Below are 19,190 nucleotides of genomic sequence, written 5' to 3' on the forward strand. Positions count from 1 at the left end.
ACGGTGCTGTTTTCCCCATGAGCCTCTCTGTAGCTTGCCGTGCAGTTAACAAGTCAATATTTATTAAACATCCACAATGTGCCGAGCACAGCGTTAAGCCCTGGGGATACAAAGGAAGGCGAGAGAGTTCCTGCCTTTCAGGGGCTTAGAGGAGGAAGACAACACTTATAAGAGGTGGGGGAGGGGAAGAGATGGTACCCGGCGTGGGGGCACGATGAATTCCTGAAGCTGGTGAGATGTGACGACGCCCTGGGCGGCCTCCTTAAATGGAGGCTCTGGGACGTGATCACAAGCTAGATTTTTTCCCCCCCTCCATGCAACCCAAAAAGTTATTTAGTAACCCTTTATCCTCCACCCTGATCAAATTCGGGAAAAGGAGGCTCTGGAGAACGGTAATCCCTGCGTCCTCACCACGGAGGGAATTTAGGTCATCCCCAACTCCACCCCGGGGCCCATCTCCATCCAACTTCTTCCTGATTAGGGTGCTCAGGACTGAGACTACTATATGGTTGTTTTGGCTGATGCCTGAGCCCTGGGAAATGAACTTACTAGTATTTAATAGAGCTGGAACTTTATAATCTAATTCAACGTTTTCTCCCTCCCTGTAGCAAACCTCCTCCTCCCACCCCCCCCATTTTACAGATAAGGAACCTGGCTCAGAGCGGCCCAAGGTTTACCAGAAGGCTCCCAAATGAGTCAAACTGACCAATCTGAAGCTTGGACATTTTCCCGGCCTGCTGAGGGCCAGGAATGACTGATTGCCTTCTGTATCATCAGTTAATCTCCACTTATCCGTCATCATTAGGCACTGGAGTGGGACCCTAACCCCCACAACATCTAGACTGACATTTTTTTAGTACACAGGACATATACTGAGAGATTTGTGAAAGCCTTGACAAATGAGATGTTATTTGAATGTGAAATATAGTTCAGAAATAAGCAAATTTCTGTCAGTTATCGAAGTAAACCTGCAGGTAGTAGTAGAGGAGACCCATCAGAAGTGTGTGGGGAGGATGGGGGCAATAAGCATTATGGGAGTTAGCTTGTTTAAGCCGGGAGAATGGGGGTAGGTGGGTTTTGTTTAAGCAAAGATGAGTTGAGGAGTTGGGGCTCCCCTCCCCCCAGTGGGCTGTAGGGGTGGGGACCTTGTTTATACTTTAGGAAGCTGGGGTGGCTGATTTGGCAGGATGACCTTTAAAAAGAACCTTACCACCCCCTCCCTGGCCAGGAGTGTGGGAGGCAGCACAAGATGTGGTCAGAGATGTTTGTTTCTTACTGGGAGGAAATTAATGAGAACCTGCCACTTCCTTCCAGGTTGGGCAGCCAATCTTGCAGGAGGAACCCAGGGACTTGGGGAACTCAAGGGTGGGGGCACAGGACCCAAGGCCGGGGCACACAAGTTCTTCCTTCTGCTACTTGGTGGAGTGCCCCAGGGTGTATGCCCCCCTTTCTACAGGAACTGCACAATCTTTGGGCCTGGAGGTTACTCCTGCACTATTGTTTGCTTCCTTCTCTTGGAAACAAACCTCAATCAGTATTCCCTGGTCCTGTAATAGCTGCTGAATACAGACCATACCCCCCCACCCCCCAGCTCCCCACAGTTCCACATGTGCAGGATTTCCCCAGGTTTCTCATTTGTTTACTTAATTCTAATCCATTGACCATGACCACAGTCCATTATCCTTACCCACACAGTTCTCTGAAACCCTAGGAAGCATTGGATGGAATAAGCACATTAGCCCCTGTGACCCCAAGACACCCATCCTTCTCCACTCTACTTATGGGAGCCAGCCCTGGGTTTAGCCTGAGCCATGGGCCACATCACATCCCAGCACCCTCGGGGGAAATCTCCAGCAAGGGTTAAGTGCTGGGCCAAGCTGATTCTGTATTTTGTCAAAAGCTTTTTTCTGCATCTAGTGAATGACTTTTGTTTTTGTCCTGTGTCCAATGATGCTTAAGAAGTTTTCTATTATTGAATCAGTCCTGCATTCCTGGTATGACTCCAGTTTGGTCATAACATGATCTTCCTGATATATTGGTGTGATCTCTTGGTATTTTATTAAAAATTTCTGCATCAATATTCATAAAAGAAATCTGCCTAGAATTTTGTTTTGCCTCTCCTGGGTTTAGAGATCAAATTTGTGTCATAGACTTTTTGTCTATTATTTTTCAGAGTTTATGTAGTTTTGGAACTAATTCTTTAGATATTTGGTAAAATTAGCTTGCAAATCCATCCAATCCGGGGTTGTTTTTTTCCCTTAGGGTATTTTTTTTTTTTTTTTGCTGAGGCAATTGGGGTTAAGTGACTTGCCCAGGGTCACACAGCTAGACAGTGTCTGAGACCAGATTTGAACTCGGGTCCTCCTGACTTCAGGGCTGGTACTCTATCCACTGCTCCACCTAGCTGCCCTCCCTTAGGGTATTAATATGACTTTTTGAATTTTTTTTCTAAGATAGGATTATTTAAATATCCTATTTTCCCTTCCGTTAATCTGGACAATTTATATTTTTGCAAATATTCATCCATTTTACTGAGATTGTAAATTTTATTGCAGATAAGCCAAATAGTTCCTAATAATTGCTTTTTTTCCCTAATTGTGAATTCATCTTTTTCATTTTTGTTACTGGTAATTTGTTTTATTTTTAAAATCAAATTAGCCAATGTTTTATCTATTTTATTTTTAAAAAGAGTAACTCCTAGTTTTATTAGGCCAATGGATTTACTTTCAATTTTGTTGTTCTCTCTTCTGGGCAGCCTCTATTTCTACAAAGTACTTGCCTTGAGACCTGGTGAAATGGACAGTTGGAAGTCTCACTCTCCTCTCAGGTAGTGACTTTCACCAGCACACAGATGTGGAGTCCCAAGAGGGGCTCAAAGCTGGGCTTCTTTCTATCTCCAGCCACTACAAAGGTTCTCAAAGTTTGCAGTGGTTTTTTCCAAGTGATCATTTTTACCTTCAATTTGTCAGTGTTACTATTAGTAAAAAAGGCCAATGGGTTTTGTGCAGATAGGAAGGCATTAACTCTCTTTAATTCTCCTCCTGGACACCCAATCCACCCAAATGACCTTTGTCAAGGAAAGACCGCAAGGAGGTAAAGAAGGCATGAATACTCCTCACCCTTCCTTGGGTGTCTCCCAATTCCCTCAGCATCATCTGGAGCTGCAGGAGGGTGCCTGTCAGACTTCTATGTGCTCCAAGGGCTGCTCAGGTCCTGACCATCAGCTATCTGTCTGTTCCCAGGGCCTCCCAATTAGCAGCGGCAAAGATGGCTAATGGCTGATGGCTGATGGCAGCCAACTACCACTGCAATCACATTCCCTAAGTAGATACATTTCACTTACTCCAACTGCCTCCCTTGGGAGTGTGTGTGTGTGTGTGTGTGTGTATACAGGAAGGAGGAAAGGCTCTTTTTGCTCTTTCCTACCTGCACCTGAGGCAAGGAGAAAGACCCCTATCGTTTGGGCCCTCAAAGCTCTGGAAGACCCTGCTAAAGACAATGCAGGAAGGCCCTTTTTGTGCTTCCAGTAACCTCAGGGAGAGCTGAAGGCTCAACTCAGTGGATCAGTGGAGAGGGATGTCTTTACTGAGGAAAGCAGAAAAGGCAGCTCTCTAGGACGGCCTGTGCCGCAGGGGACAAAATACCAGGAGGTGCCCGGACTCTGGACTCCTGTCATTAGCCCGAGACAACAGTTATCCCGTGTCCTCTCCAACCTCGCCTCCCCCTTCAGACACTGTTACTCAATGTCTGGCCCCTCCACTCCCTCTGCCCATCCCCATGAACATGAAGGTCTTTGGTCATTGGCCTGTGCACAGCCTGAAAGCTGCTTCCCACTCCTTCCCGTGGTGTTCAGACCTGTCTTCTGGAAGGGTAAGCCAGACTTCTCATCTCCACATTCAGCCAAACAGTCCAAGTCGGCTTTCCGGCTCCTGGTAGGGTGGGGCGAGTTAAGCAGCTCCAAACCCCAGTCCCTGAGCCCCAGGCTCCACCCCAGCCCACTCTTCCAAGAAGGCCCAGGGCTTCCACAGGGTCGCTCTGCCTTCTGGGATCCTTGGGGTGGCAAGGGGCATGGAACAAAAATGGGAAGAGTCACGGCCTGTCCGGAATGCTGTTGTTGTTGGTCCCCAGAGTCAGGTGGGGCTTTTTGTGAGGGGCTCCTCCAGGAAGAGTCTCCTCATTCTCTCTGTCTTTCCAAAGTTCCCTTTCCTCCAGCTTGCGCTTGTGCATAAGGGGGCTCTGTGGGTCCCCAAGCTTGCCCTCAGGGAGCCCCAGGCTTCTCAGGCAGACGATGGCTGCAGCTTGTTCTGCCAGCTTCTTGGACTTGTCCCTAGGGGAGGAGCGGGCACAGAGTGACAGGAGGTTAAGGCAAAGGTCTTGGGGCCAACTAAAGCGTATACCTGGCTCTTCATAGCCCCTGACCTGAAGGATGACTGTTCAGGCCCCTTCCCTCCAGGGCCCAACCAGCACGGATGCCATTCCTTGGGCTGCCTCCAGGAGCTCACTGGGGGGGCATGTAAGAGGCATTTTTGCCTCTTACCCTGGATCTCGTTTGGGACAAGAGATGATTGACAAGGACCATGTGCACTTGGCTCACACAGGTTTCTGTTTCTAAGCTCTGGGACTCTGACACTTAGCTGTGCTTCGGGGGGTCTTGGTGATCTGCCTGAATAGGCTGGCTGCCCCCTTCACTGCTCCTACTGCTCCCAACCTGAAGCCTATTCTATTTATTTCTCTGGGTCTATGCTGCTGTCCCAGAGGAACATGATTATTTCCCATGATGCCTTTGTACTCCAAATGATGAGGTGGTATTATTCTTAGTCTACAGATGGGAAAACTGAGGCTATAGAGGTCAAGGATCACAGTCAGCGTCAAGTGGGGTGAGAATTCAAGTTTCTTGTCCCCCTGCTTCCCCACCCTTTCTTACCTCTCTGCCCAAACCTGGATGGACAGCAGGTGGGACAAGGTGAGGTCTTGCCACTTACCATAATGCTGAGCAGTACTTGTGCTCAGAAACAATGACGATGGAGCGGAACAAGCGGTCCACTGGTCTCTGGATCTAGACGGGAAAAGAGTACAGAGAGGGCATGGGGACTGCAGATGACTGCTTTAGAGAAGCAGAAAGTGGCCCTGCAGGGAGCCTAGAGCAATGCTGTCCACCCTCCCCAGTAATAGAAGGGTCCCCCAAGAAAAATGCCAGAAGCTCCCATCCCCCACACTGTGGGCAGGCTGAGGAGGCCATCAGGAAGCTGGGCTGACTTTACGTGCTCTGCTAAGAGGTTCACAAATCTGATCATCTGACCCTCACAATAAGCTAACTGCTACACTATCCCCATTTTAGTTTGAGAAAATTGAAGCAGAGAGAAGTTATTAAGTTACCACCACTTTTCTTGTCATTGTGTTCATTAGAATTCCTGGGTATGTCAGCACTTGTTTTATACTTTCTATAGTTGTTTTAAAGGGAATTTCTCTTTCTATCTCTTCCTGATTTTGTCTGGTAACACAGAGAAATACTAATTATTTATATGGGTTATTTTTATTTATTTTTTTTTCAGGTAGATCTCTAAGGTTCTCTGCAAAAAGTGATTGTTTTGTTTCCTCTTTGCTTATGTTTATTCCCTCCATTTCTTTTTCTTGTCCAATTGTCATAGCTAGAATTTCTAGTACTATGTTGAATAATAATGGTGATAATGGATACTCTTAATGTAAAGGCCATTAGTTCACCTCCATTACAGATAATGCATACAGATAATCTTAATTTTAGATGAGAGGTTACTAATCATATAAAGAAAAGATCTATTTATTCCTATGCTTTCCAATGTTTTTAACAGGAATGGCTGTTGGTTATATCTTATCAAAAGTTTTTTCTGCATCTGTTGATTTTTGTTGCTCTTGTTATGAATATGGTCAGTAATTTTCCTAATACTAGAACCAGCCTTGTGCTCCTGGTATTAATCCAGCTTGGTTATAATATATCATATGTAGTATGTATGTGTGTGTATATTAGTATTTTTGTAATGTGCTGCCATAAAAATAGTGTCCTTGTCAATATTTTTAGCATCAGTGTTAATTAGGGATTTTGATTTATAGTTTTATTTCTGTTTTGAGTCTCCCTAGTTTAGGTATTCAGACTATATTTGTATCATGGAAGGAATTTGGTCATTACTTTTTATTTATTTATTTAAAACATTTTAATAATAGCTTTTTATTTTTAAAATACATGCAAAGATAATTTTCAACATTCACCCTTGCAAAACTTTGTGTTCCAAATTTTTTGGCCTCTCTTCTCCTTCTCCCCCTCCTCTAGACAGCAAGTAACCCAATATAGGTTAAAGATGTGCAGTTCTAAACATTTTCCCACATTTATCATGTTGCACAAGAAAAATCGGATCAAAAAGGGGAAAAAAAACAAAGAGAAATAAAAAAACAAGCAAACAACAAAAAAGATGAAAATGCTAGGTTATTACTTTCTTAGCTGTCAAATTTAATAACCATGTTCATGTATGACTTCTGTAGCATTTGGTACTGCTGACAGTCTTTTCCTCCTGGATTCCTTTGCCCTAAATATGTGACTCTACTCTTAGTTCTCTTCCATCTAACTATCCCCTTGCTGGATCTTCACCCAGGCCTTCCTCCTGGGTCCTCTTCTCTTTTCACTCTCTAGCAGAGGTAACAAGGACTACATGTAGCCTGAAACATTTCTAGTGCAGCCGCAACCAAATTAAAAGATAACTGTCAAATATTTAACAAAATTAAACAAAATACAATAAAACCTAGATTTACATTTTACAATTTAAATTTTACACAGATAATATTTCAAAATTCAGTCAATATATGGCCCATAGGGATCCTCATATATGGATCAGTGGTCACCATTCCTATTTGAGTTTGACATCATTGATCTATATCCTCTCATTTAGTAGTCTCATTAGTTCACATAGGTTTGATGATCATATTCAAGATGATTCTTAAATTTGTCTATCTGGCTCGGTCTCTTTCCTTTATCATCAATTGCCTTTTAGACATCTTAACTAGATGCCCCACAAGCACCTCAAAATAGCTATGTCCATACTCATTATCTTTCCTTTGAAATCTTCTAAACTTCTTTTGTATCACGGTTACCATCCTTTGCCCACAAATTAATTCCAAAAGAAGTTCATTTAGTCTGATTAATATGTAAAACAGAAACTCTATGACAACCATATCTGACAAATGGTCACACCAATCTAAGATACAATTGGACTTTTATGTCCTATTCTTGAAACTACATTGGTTCTTTGTGATTACTGCTTCCTTTCTTTCACACTCTCACTATCTCTTTTAAAAAGCTTTAGAATTTTGCAAGGAATTTAAGTCTAGCTTATGGATGTATAGCTTGCAGATCCTATTTGCTTCTCCCTTTTCAAAATTGGGACATTTATCCTTTAGCCCTGGGTTATCCTCTCATTCACTATAATCTTTTATCTCTCACTGACAATGGTATAGCATTTAAATTCATTAGTCCCTGAATATGAAGTTCATCTGGGCCAGGTGAGCTGAATTCATCAGGAATATCTCAGCATCTCAGTGCCTTAAAGCAGACTAGATATCAACCCTTTACCGGCCATTTTTGTTCTGTCTTTTTTAGCCCAAAAGTCAGGGAGAGAGGTGGAAGGGAAGAGAACACTGGACTCCCCCTGGAGTGAATTCTTCTTCAGCTTTCTCACTGAAAAATGAGAATGTTGGACTGAGATGTTCTTTCTCCTTCTTGACACCATTCTTACTGCATCATGCCAGTCCTTTGTATCAGTCCTGTCTTGCCTGCTCTTGCTTCCATAATCAGTACCTATCTTTGGAAAATCTAAGTTGGCGGGTAAGCTCTCTGTGTATCCATATTGTTCTCTTCAGATAATTTCCAGTATTTCATTGTGCTGGAATTGTTTTTCTATGTGACTTCAAAATTTAATTCTTGAGAGTTTCATGTCCTTTCTGGGTGGTTTTCCTTGTTACAACTTTAATTATAGGATCCTATTTATATTTTCCTGAAATATATATGCCCTCTCAAAATTCAAAGTAGAATGTCAGATTATATATGGTTTTCCTTTCTTTCTTTATCACAAATTCTGAGGAGCTATACTTTTCTTTGCAGTGTTCCCATCACTTTCTCCTTAGCAATCAATTTTTCTGTATTACTCAGAATCAGATCCAAACTAGAATTTTTTTGGTGCTTCTTCCACCTTTAGAAGGATGAAATACTTAAAGCAATTCAAGAAGTTGTTAGCTGTTTTGTCTGGATAATTGAAGTTCTCCACCACTAGTAGATTATGCCTTTAGGCCAGGCTCATGTTTTGTTTCCTGAGCTTGTTTATTTCCCTTTTGGTCTATGTGGTATGTTAAAATCTATTAACAAAAAGATCACTTCTTGAGCAGAACCAAAAGAACATCAAACAAAGTAACAACAAGGTTATGTGATAATCAACTGTGATGGACTTGGCTCTTCTTAACAATGCAATGATTCAAAATAACTCTAATAGACTTGGGATGTAAAGTGCCATCCGCATCCAGAGAGAGAACCATGGAGACTGCATGTGGATTTAAAGCACAGTATTTTCATCTTTGTTTTTGTTTTTTTCTTTTTTGTGGGTTTTTTTTTTTTTTGGTCTGATTTTTCTTGCACAATATGAAACATATGGAAATATATTTAAAAGGACTGCACATGTTTAACTATCTAATTGCTTGCTGTTTTGGGGAGGGGGGAGGACAAAAAGGGAGGGAGAAAAATTTGGAACAAAAACTCTTACAAAAATGAATGTTAAATATTATCTTTACATGTAGTTGAAAAAATAAAATACTATTGAAAATGAAAAAAAGAAATCACACACACAAAAGAAAAAGACTATTTCTTTTTCTGCTTCCATCAATTTTTACTCAAGTGCTTCTCCCCACCACATTTCCACACTGGTTCCTGGATCTCCTAATATGAATACATGTTCTTAATGTACAATGCTGCCTCACAAACCTGAGTCAGGAAGCCTTGAATTTGAATCTGATCTCAGATATGTATTAGCTAGCTCACCACGGGCAAGTCACTTAACCTGTCTCAGTCTCCTCATTTATAAAATGGGGGTAATAATTGCATCTACATCTCATGGTTGTTGTGAGGATCCAATGAGAAAGTATATAAGACACCTGGCTGACCTTAAAGCCCTAGATCAATGCTATCACCACCATCACCATATTATCTTGTTTGAGTGGTCCCCCCTTCCGCCCCTCATCCCAGGCCTGGGTCTCATCTCCCTAAGCTCAGTGCTGTCTGCACAGCCACAGTCACCTCTGCACTGGTCACTTTGCTGGCTATTTCAACTTCTCGCCTCATGATGTGGACTCAAATCTTCGTACCTATGTGTCAGCCCCCAGCTTGCCGATGTTCTTCCCACAATGGAGCACCTGTACTGAGCACCCCATTGCACCCAATCTGGTCTGCCTAGGCAAGACTGTATTGACCTCATCTCCTAAGACAGCCCTAGAAGATGGTAATATTTTGTGCTATCCCACTGATGAATCATCTAGATCTTGCCACATACTATGATTCCCAGAACGATCTTACACAAATGGTTGCCTAGCTACGCCTCCTCCCCTCCTTATCTGGGCAGCTGATTTCTTAAAGCCAAGTACATGATATTTATTCTTATCCAATCTAGTCTTATTTTGATTTGGTCTATTACTTTATCTTATCTTACAAAGATCTTTTTAACCCAACTCTGTCACCCACTCGCTAGCCTTCCTCCTGGCTTTGTCATTTGTAGACTTGCAAGCTTCATTTGTGTCTTTAAACCTTGCAAGTCACTGATAAAAAATGCTGAATGGCATAGGAGATCCTGGGACATCCCACTAGAAACCTCCTTCTAAATTGGCCTATTAATTCTTTAAGTTTGATCAATCAGGTCAAAATTCACCTAGCTATATCATCACCCAAGAACCAATTATGATAGTGGCTTTTGCCAGATATTGGATAACTGCTTCTAATTTAATAATTAACTTTTTAATTAATCAGGATTCAGCAGTGGGCAAAATACATGTTACAAGAAGGCATCATCACTGTCCTGGCCCTGTGATGGGCTGAGATCTCTGAAAGGTCCCTCTCAGTTTTAGAATTTGTGGACTGGGTCTCTTAGTGAGCTCATGGAAGTTTTTGTTAGTGCCAGACCTCCTAGATCTATCTTTGGATCAATACAGGGAGACCAGCCTGACTTTTACCCACTCCCAGCTCCCAACCAACCAATATGGATTATTTTCAGCTAATTTTGGGCTAATATGCTATCTCAAATAGGCCTACCCTAACTCACTGAGGCAGATATGAAATGGATTTTCCTATCTGTCCAGCAGAACAGCAGAATGGACTCCCACCATCAACTCACTGTTTCATACACTGGTTGGGCTAACTTCTCCTTCCGGCACCATTCCAGCAGGCACATTTTGGGTGTGATCTGAGGTGGATACTGTCTCCTGAAGGAGAAAAAAAAGTCAAAATTGAATGGAGAAGGGAAGAAAGAGAGAAGGGTCAACCAGTTCATTTTTCCTTCCCTCCTGGGTGCAAGCAAGACAAAAGGATGCATGCACTTTAATGGGATGCAGTTTAACTGCAAGGTGGCTCACAGGTGCTCTACTCTCCCTTATAGTGATTGTGAATCTCAAATCTCAAATGTCTGCTTTTGAGGAACAAGAGGAGCAGTAAGAGGGCCTGGGTGAGCTGTGGGAATGGGAGCTCTCCTTGCAACACTGATCTCTCACTCCTCTATCGAGAGGCTGAGAACTCCTGGAACATTCCTCAAGCCCCACTGCTGTGGAGGCAGGAAAAAGCACTGCCTTTGAAGCCAGAGGATTTGGGTTTGACACAAGCTCTGTGGCTGAATACCATATGTTCTTACTTTCCTTATCTGTTAAATGAAGGTGCTAGACTAGATCACCTCAAAGGTCCCTCCCAGCTCTAACTCTCAATGTCCAGTTGTCCACTGAGCAGGGACATCAGTCCAAAAGGAGCCATCCCAGCTCACAAAGTTTCTATTCACTGTGACCAGTAGCACCATCTGGTTCAGAAAGAAAGAGGGAGGAAAAAAAGAATGTCAGGAGTTAGGCACTCTGGTCCACAGGACTGCCAGACTCAAAATCAAGCCTATGGGACTGGAAAAAAGTACCTTTACAGATGTGAGCAGCTTAAATGCTGTGAGAGGAAGGCAAGCATCATGACTCAACATGCCTTGTTACCTGGATGTTCTGCTAAGCCAGCCACTGTCTCCATCACCTGATAGCCTTCTTACAAGGTGACAGCCAACCCTGCCGCTCCTCTACATATATAAAAGGCATGTCCCTTGGCCCTGGACTCTGAAGTGGCCTCCAGAATGAAGGCTCTGCAACCACCAGACCTGCCCGGGGGGCATGGGGGAAGGGACAGATCCCAGCTCACAAAGAATCCCCCAAGCAGGGATGAAATTCATGATTCAAAGTAAAGAGACTCCCAGGGGAAAACCAGCAGGAGCATCCTAGGGAGCCTGTGCAGCTGTCACAACAGGATGATTAGTCTAACAAATGACAACAGCATCAGGAAAACAGAAGGGCTCCAAGAGGCTCTGGGAAAGCCCTGGGGGCACAGGCAGCCCGGGGGGGAGAAGGCAGGCAGTGCTGGCCCGAGTCTAAGCTTTCTGTCCTGGAGCCCTGAGAGGATCCAACCTCCTCCAGCAAGAGGGCCCAGCCCTGGCAGTGAGGGGGAGGGTGGGGAGGTGGCTTCCTGGATTTAGTCAGCACCGTGCTGCTCTGCTGCTGCTGCCCAGGAAGAGAACAGGGGAGGGAGGGCATCGTAAGCTCTCATCGAACGTGTTAGCAGAAAGGAGAGCTTCTCAGTTCAGAAAGCTGCCCTTTCTTGGGAGAGATATATCTACAACAAAAGAAACGTTTGGGTTTTCTTTGGGAGGCTTCCTAATGTAAGCCAAAGAAAACTTCCCTTCTGGGCCCAGAGGACTCTCAGAGAAGCCACACAATCCACACAAATACTTTGAGAAAGAAATTCCAGAAGGTCAAACTTGTTTCCACGGAGTCAAAAAAATGAATCAGGATTTGGCCCTAGGCCACTGAGGAAGGCTTGAGAGGCTTCCTAGCTGATTCAAGGAAGGGGTCTGCTACAATAACCCAACAACAGTCGCGGTTCCCATTCTTATGTGTTCCGGTGGCCCGAGCGCTCTCCCCAGCCCTGGCGAGATACCACTAGCCCCATTTCCCAGATGGATCATCTCCTAAGGCATCGGCAGGACATCAGACCCTCCTGCCTCCCGCGGCGCTCCCAGCTTATGCCTTACTTGTCAAACTTCACGGCCATCTGGATGACGTCGGGGCCTGCGGCCTGGTCCTGCTCCTCCCGAGCTTCCTGCCGGAGGCTGGCTGCTTTGGCCTCCAGCTCTGCCGTCACCCTCTCGTAGAAGCCGCCCAATTCGAAGGCCTCACTGCGGAAGACACCAGAGCCTCCATCGCAACCCTCGGCGCGACCCCTGCGGCCCCCCAGAATCCGGCCCGCTCGCCTTCCGCCCCTTCCCTCTCCCGCCCAGCCGCACTCCCATCCCCAGTCACAGCTCCTCGCTCCGCACTCAGGCAGGGGCTGCAAAGGGGCCACGTGTCCTAGACTGCCATCAGTTTATCGATCTGAGTTGGCTGCAATGGTTCATCCCCACCACAAGCCAGCGCTGTGGTCCCTTGGAAGCACCCACCTGGCCACCGCTGGCCAGGTAGGAAGCGCCCTCTTGCTGCTGGGTGGGGAATCTCTGACTTCCAGGGCCCAGGAGGCTGCGACAGAGTCTGCCCAGTCAGGACAGGTGACAACGGGCTGAAGCCTAGGTACAACCACCTCCCCCTGCTTGAGTCCTGTGGGCTGATAACTTTGTATGGCCGACAAAAAAGACAGAAAAAGGTTCCCTCCGCCCGCCTTAGACCATCCATTAATCCTGACGCTTGAGGGCTTTTAGGAGCATGAGGGGGCCCAAGCTGCTGCCCGCCATTTCTAAGGGCAGCGAGGGTGTCTCTGTGCCACCCAAACCCTGGAAGCTCGGAAGCTTCCTTTCCACAGGCCCCTCCCATCCAGGGAATGGGACCGAGCAGGAGGCTCTGAGGGTGGGGGGGGGGGGAAAGACCCCCAGAGAAAAGCGGGTGGGGCAGCTGCCTCAGAGGGACCTGAGAAAGGTGGCAGGGAAAGCCCAGCAGAAGGGGGGGTCGCAGAGGACTCGCCCAAGCCAGCAATGCCTCCGTGTGGGTGTGAAAAGCCCGTGCAGTTTGGGGCGGGATGTGCTAAATTTGAAGCTTGATGAATACGAGAATCCCAAGCACAGGGGATGATGACATGGGAGTGAATGAAATCCCTGAGGGACACTCTCTTCTTTCTCACAAGTGTCAAACTCAAATAGAAATATCTGGACCAGAGGAACCTGTGGGCTGACTTGGTTTTAAAATGTTATGTCTTATGTTTTACTGTATTTTATTTTGTTAAATGTTTTCCCAATTAACTTTACTAGAGGCCAGGCAGCACTTTGGAGGGCTGTGAGTCACATGTTTAATACTTCTGGTTTAACATGCTCACTGACTTTGATAAAGGCACAGTCTTCAAATGCGCAGATGGCAGCCTGCCTGTCAGAGGCGGTTCCAAAAAGATCTCAGCACACAGAGCACTGGGCTGAACGGAATAATGTAAAACTAAATAGGGGCCAATGTAAAAGTTTACAAGGGCTCAAAAAACCAATTTCACCAGTAGAGGATGGGTACTTGGCAGGGAGGCTAGCTTACAAGGCCTTATTTTAGCTTGTTTTCTGCAGGCAACATCTGGCAAGCTAAGAGGAGCTTTGCTCTAATAAGCCAGATGTTTCCTTCCTATGTGATAACAGGCCCACTAGAAGAGAGCAGAGGGAATCACTTAATGGGCTAACCAAAAAGTTTGAGAGAGGAGTCTCATTTTTACTCAGTTTTATGTTTTTCACATTCCCAAATTCAATTTACATTTGGGTTCACATTTCCCTTCTGAAATATATAGAATAATTTGTCTGAAAAAGATCTTGGGGATTTATAGGTAATTTAGCAAGGTGACAGGCAGCCCAAAAAGCTGCTGCAGTCTTGCACCACAGCTTCTGGAATGAGATTATAAGGCCTTTGTAGTCTGGACAACCACTGGTTTAAGGAGAGCACTGAGGATTCAGACTGCTCTGGAAAAGCACTGAATGAGGTCCCTTCTAACCATCAGCCCACTAGTGCCTGTACCAACTCTGGCCCCCCAACTTCTCCAGCACTTACAGCTGCAAACACCTCTCATTTCATATTAGCACATGTTCATGTCAGCCTTCTATTGCTATTTCACCTTAGTACGTGTGGAACAGAGACTAGATTCCACACTCCTTTGGATTTTTCCCAGAAACCACCAGAACTTTACCACCTTGTGCATGGGGAGTTCCAGACAACAAAAGTCATCACCTTTTTCAGAGAAGAAAACCTGCCTCTAGAATGTAAGTAAGGGGAAAGAGGTCCTGGTGACCCAGGGAAGCTCCTTAGGGTATCAGCGACTCCTCAGAAGTGCTCCACCAGGACCTCTGCAGGGGAAGGGAAGTCCTCAGGACTGGGATTGGTTCAGGCTTTTGTCTTTGTATTCTCATGTCCTGACATACAGCTGGTGCTTAATAAATACTGCTGACAAGGACCCTGAGGGAAAGGAATGAGTCTGTAGGCTGGACATCGCTAGGCCTGGCTCTGGTCTAGGGACCCCCTTCCCAGAAGGCAGACCTCTCTGGCTCTCCCCAATACGCACCAGATTTCCTGGGAAGACTGAGCAGCATGGAGCTTCTTTCCCTGGGGAGTTTCTAGCTGTTCTCTCAGCATCTGACATAGGCAGTACTTGGTGTTTGTGTAGTGGTTGTCATATCTCACCGCCTGGGAGAAAAGGGAAAAGAAGGAGACTTAGGCTGAGGAGGGGTCCAGAGGGAGAAAAGAGAACCAACCCTCTTTTAGGATCCTTCGTGAGGTGCAGCTCCTGTCTGGGTGATCTGAGCAAGCCATGATCCCTCCTCCACCTCCACCCCCACCTCTGTGAACGGTTTCCTTATCTGTAAGATCTTGGGCTGGCTGACCTTGGGGGGCCTTTGCTGTAGAGATCCACCCTGAGTGGGGGAAAGAGATCAGCTTTCTTGATATCACTGTGGTTAGAGTAATAATGATATGCACATTTTCATGGCTATGAAAGGATGCTCATTATTTATACCTAGGCAGTATCACAGTCAGGACTTGAACCCAGAGTTAGTTGGTTTCTTCTTTCCCTCCTTTTTACCTTCCTTCCTTCCTTCTTCCCTCCCTCTTTTCCTTTCTTTCTTTTTTAACATGACATGCATCACTTATTTTTTATTCCATTTCTAAGCTTTTAAGTGAATTGTGTTTTAGAAACAAAATTCATTCTGTAACAATTGTGAATTTATTGAACTCAAGGATGGCAGGCCCTGGCGACAAGAGGACTCTCTAGGACAGTTTTCAGAGGAATCTGCACACCTGGATCTTCTCATGAATGGGAGAGAATGTTTCTTTTTTACAGAAAAAGTTGTATCTTAAACCAAGTGTTTGGTCCTTTTAGGTAAGGGGTGAAGAACCCAGCGTGAGGGAAAGGTTGCTGTTCACTATCTCTACTGTTCCTTTCCCTAACTTACAGCTTTTGGGATGCTTCCTAGATGATGAGTAAACATTATGATTCATGTTTCCTAGGGTGTAGAGACCCAGGGGAGCACATAGTCCTTTATGTCAGAGTTCCCACCTCCCAGGAAAGCCCCTCACCCCCACTCCTAGTGGTTGGTTAGACCCCCGTGCAGTAGACCATGGGGCTCAGCTCTCACCAGATGCATTATGTTACAGAAGTCCAGGCTTTAGGCTAGGAAGGGGCCCCACCATTTGATTCTCCCATTTTACATGACTTGCCCAAGGGGGTGAGTGGCAGAGCTAGGTCCCCTTCTCTGACCTCCAGGGGCTGTCCCTTTACTGATGGAGGGCAACCAATCAAGAATTTTTGCTTTTTCCACAGCAAGTGTACTCAGACTAGAGAAGAAGGAGAGATGAGTCCTCTGCCTCTGCTCGCCCTGCCCAGCCTTGTCCCATTTCCTCTGGCTGACGCACTGGGTCGCCACAATTTCACCCCAGCCCCTGCTGCTTCCATTTGGCAGACAGAGCATGCTCTGTCCTGTTCCAAGCACATCCCTCTCTCTGTCTCAGCATCTCATCGGTGGGAAAGGAGCTGTCACCGGCTCCCAGGGAGCAACCCCTGTGACCGTGCCTTGTTTCTGCCTGGTGGGATGCTTCTATTGACAGCATGCCTCTGGAGAAGAACCTCACGGGCCAACCACAGGCTGAGAGAGCTCCTCTTTTTGACCAGTTTTATGTTTTTCAAATTCGCAAGCTCCACTTACTCTTTTTCCCTTTTAATCTCATTTCCCTTCTGAAATACCCAAAGCCACTGCAGCTGGTGGCCAGGGCTCATCCCAGAGTATGGGGACTAAGGATTTCAGCCCTCCCTGACTTTATGTGGGAGGAAGCTGAGCTCAGGAGTGGACATGCCACGCTGCCTCAGGCTTTAGGGACTGGCCTTGCTGAACACGAGTCTGCCCCAGACTTTCCAGACTCAGAACCATTTAGCACTCCAGTACTCGGCCAAGTGTCACTGTTCAAGTCAAAGATATGGTTATGGTCCCTTAGTCAGTGGAATGAAAGCAATACAGACACAACATTTTAGCAACTTCTTTTCTGGCTCAAATGTTATCCCCTTGCCCCTTACCTAGTTATGCTCATTAAGGATTTATTTATAACTGCATCTGGCAGCTCTTTCCAAACCCCCCCCCCCCCCCCCCCCAGGGAAACTGATTTAGGAATAGCTAACTCCCAATCTCACCTTCCTGGCTCATGAGTTTAAAATATTCTGGGAATGAAGCAGTAGGTTCTTAGAAACGGTTTTGATTAACAGCCCAAAGATACATTGCCATGGAGATAATTTTGTCCACAACAGCTGTTAGGTTAACCCTTTCTACCCTGCTTACCCTTCTACTCTGGTCATTCTACCACAATTTACTCTTACATTGTGGGTGGGATAATCTTCTGTTGCAGCTGTTTATTCTGTGTGTGCTATAAAAATTCATGTCTATATCATTCCTTCTCTCCCTACTACTAAATATTACTACCTTTCCTGGGGCAGAAGTTATGTTTTCTTTCTTTCAAAAAAAAAAAAGGTGAACAACTGAGTCTTTGACCAGTCCTGTAAACAGTTCTACTAACCTCTTTCATTTAACATCTTCCCTGTTTTAGTGGAGTCAACCAGAGGAAAGAAAAAAAGCAGTATTTAAAAAACTAAGAAAAGGAAAAAACTTGAGAGCAGGAGGTCAGGGTTGTAGATTAACATGATATTCCTGAATGAGAAGAATTAAAAAAAAAAGTTTTAACCAGAGGCAGCATGGTGAACAGGGAAAAGATGAGGTAATGTGTAAGTAAAATAATCTGGCAGCTTTAAGCACAAGATAAATATCAGCACACACACACACACACACACACACACGCACACACACACACACACACAGGACTGGGGTGGGTGGGTAAGAGACTACAATGGAAAAAGCTGGGGGTGAGTAAAGTAGAGGACCAATGCTCCACAACTACCTCTGTCATCTTAGACAAGTCACTTTGGTAGTGAAGGTCTGTTTCCACTTTTGGACAATACCCCTAAAGTCCCTTCCAATATCTCTATAACTACTTGGACAAGTAAGGAGACCTACATATTTTATATACTCTTGCATGATCCTTTCCAGAGGCTGTAGGCCCTCCTTCCTGAAGATGGATGGGTTCCACATGGCTGCGCGGGCCACCATCACGGAAGATGCTGAAGTCACTTGCCGGAAGGCTTCTAGGTCTGAATATACTTTGATGTGGTCGTGAGATCCTCCACTGAAAGCCAACACAAGGAGTTATCACTATTTTCAATGATGTGAACATCCCCCCCCCAAAAAAAGAGTGGTGCTGGGCAACCCCCCCCGCCTGAGAGCTGCGAGATTCCCCGTGGGGTCAAAACAAGAGGGAATCCAGGGAGCTAGCAGCCACAGGCCACCATCCCTCAGCGGGCTGTGAAATGGGGAGAATGTCACCTTCTACTTTGGTAGGCTGCAGCCGGACACCCCAAGCAACTGGCTAACAACACGCCCACACCCACTGTCCCACCTCTGACATTTCTGCTATAAGGATGAGAGTCATAAATACCAGACCTGGACGCCTGGATCAAGGGCCAAGAATGGGCACCAGGAGGGGGTTTCTGTTTTCCCAGAAGCGTCTCCAACTCCCTCTTGGAGAGGACCGTCACCCTAACTAGGTCTGAGACCAGCAGCTGCTGCTTTCAGCCAAGCTGACTTGACATTCGGTTCCCAAACATGGCTTCCATAGTCCCATCTGCAGGCTGGGGGTGGGGTGGGGAGGAGGGACACATCTTTGGCTTTTGTCCTGCTATTAGTATGTCTTTGTTGCAGATCTCCCTAATACACTGTACACGCTACCCCTAAATCCTATTACTCTCTAGTCCTTGCCCACCACCTGCTGACTTAGTGCTTTGATGTGACAGCTTCCCTGGCTCCAGCCTCCCCATCACCAACTTTGCCCCCCATCTGGTCTGTTCCTCCACCTGCCCCTCCTGTCTTACTTTGCTTCAAGAAGTAACTAAAAGGATGTCTTTGGTGGAATGAGAAGATATTGTAACAGAGATGGTAGCCTAGAGTTTCCTTTGAGATCTAAAACCTCCTTATATGGGATGGAGAGGAAAACCCTAGAGCATGAGTCTCAGAACAAAAAAGGAGCTTGGAGGGGACAAGACAAGGACTAAAAGATGATGTAGTGAAGTAGCTAAAGAAAGGGGGTGAAAGACGGTTAGGGCTACAGCAGCAATTTCTTTCAACTTTCCCAAGCTTGCAGTTTCTAACATGTTTCCCTCACAGTAGTAAAACAACTTAAATAGTTTGGCAGAAAAGTCAGAGAAAGTAGTAAAAACTCTTCAGAGACACAGGGAAAAACTGGATCCTGTTTAGTGGATGCTAGAAGAGGGAAAGCCTCACTTGGAAGAATGAGTGGTAGCAGCCAAAAAAAGGAGAACCTGGAACAATTCTTGGGTTTGCAAAAGGCAGGATAGA

General features: G+C 45.6%; 1 protein-coding gene and 1 long non-coding RNA gene across 3 annotated transcripts in view; one reads left to right on the forward strand and one right to left on the reverse strand.

Moving 5' to 3' along the window:
* Positions 1 to 2,998: 2,998 nt before the first annotated feature.
* The window catches only part of DUS2 (dihydrouridine synthase 2), a 65,188-nt gene continuing 48,996 nt past the window's right edge, over positions 2,999 to 19,190 (reverse strand). For both annotated transcript variants that reach the window (XM_051974958.1, XM_051974957.1), the window contains 6 exons: positions 17,796 to 17,964; positions 14,807 to 14,928; positions 12,327 to 12,470; positions 10,395 to 10,482; positions 4,983 to 5,056; positions 2,999 to 4,327 (listed from right to left, as the gene is read on the reverse strand). In XM_051974958.1, the coding sequence (XP_051830918.1) occupies positions 4,090 to 4,327; positions 4,983 to 5,056; positions 10,395 to 10,482; positions 12,327 to 12,470; positions 14,807 to 14,928; positions 17,796 to 17,964 (835 nt within the window). In that variant the 3' untranslated portion in view covers positions 2,999 to 4,089. The remainder of the gene's footprint in view (positions 4,328 to 4,982; positions 5,057 to 10,394; positions 10,483 to 12,326; positions 12,471 to 14,806; positions 14,929 to 17,795; positions 17,965 to 19,190) is intronic.
* On the forward strand, positions 12,478 to 18,762 carry LOC127547880 (uncharacterized). The gene is made up of 2 exons (XR_007950283.1): positions 12,478 to 14,507; positions 17,829 to 18,762. It is a non-coding gene; the product is annotated as an uncharacterized LOC127547880 (long non-coding RNA).

This window comes from Antechinus flavipes, chromosome 2 (assembly GCF_016432865.1).
Source record: "Antechinus flavipes isolate AdamAnt ecotype Samford, QLD, Australia chromosome 2, AdamAnt_v2, whole genome shotgun sequence".
Taxonomy (NCBI): Eukaryota; Metazoa; Chordata; class Mammalia; order Dasyuromorphia; family Dasyuridae; genus Antechinus; species Antechinus flavipes.